The 5,744-nt window shown below is 43.1% G+C and overlaps 1 protein-coding gene across 1 annotated transcript in view; it reads left to right on the forward strand.

The window, feature by feature from the left end:
- Positions 1 to 5,744, forward strand: part of LOC104943317 (prolyl 4-hydroxylase subunit alpha-2-like) — a 21,778-nt gene that overhangs the window by 6,463 nt on the left and 9,571 nt on the right. The window contains exons 4-7 of the mRNA XM_010768676.1: positions 883 to 1,150; positions 3,330 to 3,529; positions 4,175 to 4,351; positions 4,757 to 4,827. Coding sequence (XP_010766978.1) covers positions 883 to 1,150; positions 3,330 to 3,529; positions 4,175 to 4,351; positions 4,757 to 4,827 — 716 coding nt within the window. The remainder of the gene's footprint in view (positions 1 to 882; positions 1,151 to 3,329; positions 3,530 to 4,174; positions 4,352 to 4,756; positions 4,828 to 5,744) is intronic.

Genomic DNA, 5,744 nt, shown 5'->3' on the forward strand with positions numbered 1-5,744 from the left:
CACACTGTCATTCTAGACCACTCATCTGGCATATACACAACACCATACACTGCTCCAAACCCGCTCTTAGTCCAACTCATCCACGCCTGCAATCTCTACATCAACCTCCTGTTGTGCTACCGACCCTCGCTCTTGGGGTAGCGTACACCGATATTGCACCAATCTCTGTCCTGCTTTGTTCCTTACATGTAATTGAATTCTGCACAGGTATTCACTGCCAATGTCTTGCTGACGGTGCGAGGACTGCTTCGCTATCGGAAGACGCGTATATTATCGACGCAGCCTACCTACCACCTTCCCTCGCCTGCTCGTGGACTGCAGCGTCCCTCAAAGCAGCCCTGCGCACTGCCCGGGGAGGCAACGCGCGTTGCCCAACGGGCGGACATACTTCGCGCACTCCACCCCCCTCACGCTCCTCTCGTCTTACCCCACACATCGGGGAGACCTACCCTCGAGCCCTCTGAGCTGACACCCCTACGGCGACTTGCCGGCTGGCTATGGTACGACGTGCAACATGGGACCGTGTACAGACACCACACCCCCTAGAACGCCCAAATCGCTCGCTGCACTCTTTCACATTACCTCTTACAACACTGTCCAATCACCTCATTTCCTTCTCGCACGCAGTCGTCTTCTTCTGGCGCCAACAAAGGGACTGGGTGGAACGAGTTCATCGAATTATTTTCTAGAAATCGAAAAAGGGAACCTGTAATCTATAAAAGATCCCTTAACCCCATACCCACACACATACAGCCACCAGTCTGCCGGCCTGGACCCAACTAAACGGCCGCTCCTCCACCATCGGGGTAACTTGATCAGGTGCTCTTCTTGCTAATTTCACAAATTGCCCTATCGTCCACCCCCTCTCTTCTTCACCTGCAGTGGCAGCTCTTGCGCTCTGCTGCCGCACCCGCGGGTGTCTGTCCATACAACAGGAACGACGGCCCACGGGTTTGCACTGTTATTCTTACGCCGCGCTCCACACCGGAGACACACACGGAGACGAAAAACACCCCCCACCACACAACTTCCGACATCAGCACCGGTCTCTCCGTCCCAACCGGAAATCGGCTCACACGAAACCCGCTGTCCGTCCCACACGCGACGCCCTCCGACCCCCGCTCGGGAGATGCTGTAGTTACATATGCGGGCCTGTAAGTGGCGCTGTACTTCCGCCACAACATAGACCAAAAGCAGTGAAGAAGACCGATGACGATTATTGTTATTATATTATATTAAATTATTATTTTTGCTGATGGTTGTGGTAGAGGAGCTGTAGAGAACGAACGCAACCCTGTGATCCGCCATTGTTGTTGTTGTTGGCGAACGGGGGTGAGCAGGAAAGGTGGGGAGAGGCAGGGCTCTGGCGTCATCGTTTTCATGGAATGATCGTATAGGGCGTACACACAGTCGCAAGCATTACCTACCCACTTTGGGAGCCGTTATCAACAGGGCCGTCCCTCCCTACAGGCAGATCACGCAGACTGCGTGGGGTCCACCTCGGAGCGGAGGGAGCGCTAATTGATAATAAGCGCACCTATTCGCTTATTATTAGTGTGGCGCGGCACGGTTTCGCCGCTGCGAGGCTCCACTAGCACCGCCAACCGCCATTTCACTTCAACATTTAAAAACACATCTTCCCGGGGTTGCATGCCCCCGGACCCCCCTAGAGGAGGTGAGGTCCACCCCCAAATAAAGTAGGTTAAAATAATTAAATTGCATACATTTTCTTTTAGTAAACACTGAAAACGGGTCCCACAGACCCAAACAGCACACAAAGGTTAAAGGTAAGCATATAATAATGTTAAAATGTGCTAAATATATACATTGCAAAAAGAAAAGAAAAGAGGAGTAAAAGTAGCTCACTACTTGTTTTATTTTTTGAAAGTAGCTCTCATCCTAAAAAAAGTTGGAGACCCCTGGTCTATGCGATAGAGAACGTTAGCGGATTCAACTGATATCTGCGTCAAGGGCTCTGTATTCAGCTGCAGGCCATCCTTTCAGATCTGCAGTACGCCTGTTTACATGTCAAGTTAAATGAATCGAGGTAGGGCAGATGTAGCAGACTTTATGACACTAAGTGCTGCCAAAGTGACATTAAGTTATAAAATGCACATATAACTAAAAAGGAAAGCAATGTGCAGTCAAGATAAAGAAAAAATAAACTATAAAACTGGAAGTGCAGTAAAAAATGTATTATAAAACAGACAAGTCAAATCAAGCAATCTGATTGGTTTTTAGCCGTGATATACTGAGCGTATACCACGGGTAGAATTGTAGTTTTCACAACAAGTCAGAACTGCCGAACCACGACCCTTAGCTGTTATATAATGAGCATATACCACGGCCTGTCGTGAGCTATTGCTTAAACATATAACAGCTGAACTGTTTATACTGCCAGGATCAAATTTGTGTTACTAAATCAGTGTACTTCACTGCTGTTTGAAAATAGCATACATACTCATTTATGTTGTTTATTGAATCCTCGTTTCAGAAGTCTGAAATTCCCTTCAACAAAAATAATGAAATGCACATTTTCGTCCAACAAGTCGATACTTAAGATACCCTCTGTTTACTGTAACTGTGGTATACACAAGGCAGCTTTGTTCCTACATAAAAATAACCAGAGGCAGAGTATGTTGCTGTAATTCATCTGATTACTAATGAACTAGTGCATGTCCACAGACCTCCACAAGGTGGTGTGCTTTTTCTACTTTCTGTACTTTCTGTAATTGCTTAAATACCTCAAATAATATCTAAAGCACACAAGGGACTCTTAGATTACCCTCATGGGAAATATTAAGATCATTTTCTTTATTCACCATTACAAAAAGCACACCATCAGCTACTCCATTGTTAAGCAAAGACCTGCATTTATAAATGTGACTAAATAACATAACTGTTGAAGAAGAAATGAAAAATACCAAATGCTAAATGATCCTATATAGTCATTATAGCTGTTCAGATCAAAGTAGAGGAGTAAAAGGTACAATATGTCTTCTGAGATATAGTGGAGTAGAAGTATAAAGCTTATTTGAAAGATAACACTCACATGAAGTCGACACAATGTTGTACTCAATTCAGTCATAATTAAACCATACAGTACTAGGTCAAATAAATAAACTATCAAAGCTATAAAAATCAAAAACCTTATTTTCTTTTAATACTAACTTCTTAGCTGCAAATGGTGTCAACAGACAAAGGGACAACACTTTTATAAAATGTGGCCATATAGTAAACATCAACACAGGTTCTCCTCTGCTTTACAGGTAATTCCACTTCGGAGTAGAAATGTTTCACTAAAGACCAACATTTTCTTGTACTGGCAGATCCCAGCCACCAGAGGGCAGGAGGAAACCTGCGTTATTTTGAGGGCTTGCTTACCAAGCAGCTCAGAGAGCTGAACCAGGAGGACTACCCGCCGCCCTCTGAGGAGCCCATCCAGCTGGGAACCTACACCAGACCCAAAGACCACCTCCCAGAGAGAGACGTCTACGAAGCTCTCTGCAGAGGAGAGGGGCTCGGAATGGTGAGACATAAGGACAAAAAAAAAGGCTCATTGATAAACAATCTATAATAAAAAGAGGAAGTCAAAATGACTAGATCTCTACCTACTTTTCTGAGGTGTACATTTGAAGTGAGCAAATACCTATTTTGACATTAGATTAGAGCTTCAACAACAAATAAAGGAATTGAAGTAATATACAAGAGCAATGTTAAGAAACCTGCAGTAAAGTGACAGTTATAACAGCAAGCTTGCAATTGCTGCAGGCATAAACACCCCTTTCACAAAGACGGATTCTATGGTTGTCGAGCAATTCTGGGAAGAAAAGGCTGATAAAACCCATTTACAGCTATGATCGATGTGGCGTGTTTATAGCAAAATGTTCCACTTAAGCTAATACAAGCTCTGTTCTGCTCTGCTCTGACGTTTTACTGGGAAATCTTTGAGGTTACCAAGTATACAGGACAAGGATTTATTTTCCATACAAGCAAAATGTTGATAAAAACCTGTATGTGGGCACCTGAAGTGAGCAAAGGCTTCCAAGGTCAATCCTTTCCATGTGAAATTAGATTCCAGCAGCAGTGTGGCAGACATTTCAAATCTGATTTCACTTCTCCTAAATAAATCCTTTCTTCATAATGTTTCTGTTTATCTTATATGTTTGACCAGAATAACGTGAGGCGCAGCCGCTTGTACTGTCGCTACCAGGATAGAAACAGGAACCCTCGTCTCCTGCTGAAGCCCATAAAAGAGGAGGATGAGTGGGACAGCCCCCGCATCGTACGCTACCTGGACGTCCTGTCACACGAGGAGACTGAGAGGATTAAGCAGCTGGCCAAACCCAGGGTGAGACAAGAAGCAATACATTAATGATAATACATCTAAGCATTCTGCACTCAACCCAGGACATAACACTAAATCCTGTACAGTGACCTAAGTACTTTTAAAATACCAACGTTTTCATGATATTTATGACCTAATTCAGAACAAAAAAAATCCTAAAGCCATGAGCTTGTCAGGTGATGAAGTGCAGCTTCTTTGTTCAAAGATAAGTTGTACAAAGCAATAGTTTTTACATTTGGAATGTATAAAAGGGTGTTAATTTAGAGAAAAGCGTCTGAATCAACAACATGTTGGTATAGATTTACCAACATGTTGATAAATTGAATAAGTGGGCACACTCTGCGTACTGTTTATGATAAACATAATCATCAATAATTGTATATCTGTGTGTTGTTTTTGCTTCATAAGCTTGCCAGAGCTACTGTCCGTGACCCCAAAACAGGCGTCCTGACCACAGCCAACTACAGAGTGTCCAAAAGGTAAAAGGTTTTTGGAGGCACTTTTGAGGATTACAAGCATGAAAGGGCTGACTGTTAACCGGTTTTCTTTTATTTAGTATTGATACTATTTGCTGTGTAATTCAGGTTATTCAGGGGTTCAGCCTTTGCCTTTTTATGCAAACTACATTCTCATTCTGCTGTGAAACCTGTGTTTATTCTTTGATTCCAGTCAATCTGTGGCTATAACTCTGTCAGTAATAATTATAGGGAATGTGTCACACCTGTGGGTGCGACGTGTCTGCGATACAGTACCAGTCAAAAATGTGGACACACCTTTTCATTCAATGGTTTTTGTTTATTTGAATTTGTTTCCACTTTGTAGATTAATACTGAAGACATAAAAACTATGAAAGAACACATATGGAATATTCTAGTTAAGAAAAAAGTGTTAAAAAATCCAGAATATGATTTATATTTAGTGAAGCTGACTGAGAGAAGCCAAGAGTGTGCAAAGCTGTCCTCAAGGCAAAAGGGGGCTAGTTTGAAGAATCTAAAATATAAAACATATTCTGGATTGTTCATCACTTTTTTGTTTACTAGATAATTCCATATGTGTTCTTTTATAGTTTTGATGTCTTCAGTACTTCAAATAAATAAAAACCTTCGAATGAGAAGGTGTGTCCAAACTTTTGACTGGTACTGTATGTCACACACACACACACACACACACACACACACACACACACACACACACACACACACACACACACACACACACTATCCCTCTGTCGCTCCTTCTGGTCAGTTAGAGCTTGTGGTTGTCGGTTATTGAGCTGCTTTTCACTCGGCCACCCCTTGGTGTGCTGTGAGTTTATTTACCTTGCTTGCAGTGATGAAAGTGCAGTGTTTCCAACAGATGTGAAATATACTTGGGGGGGTGGTGGTATTGGGGGGTG

This window comes from Notothenia coriiceps, unplaced genomic scaffold, assembly GCF_000735185.1.
Source record: "Notothenia coriiceps isolate Sejong01 unplaced genomic scaffold, NC01 NC01_scaffold00005928, whole genome shotgun sequence".
Lineage (NCBI taxonomy): Eukaryota > Metazoa > Chordata > Actinopteri > Perciformes > Nototheniidae > Notothenia > Notothenia coriiceps.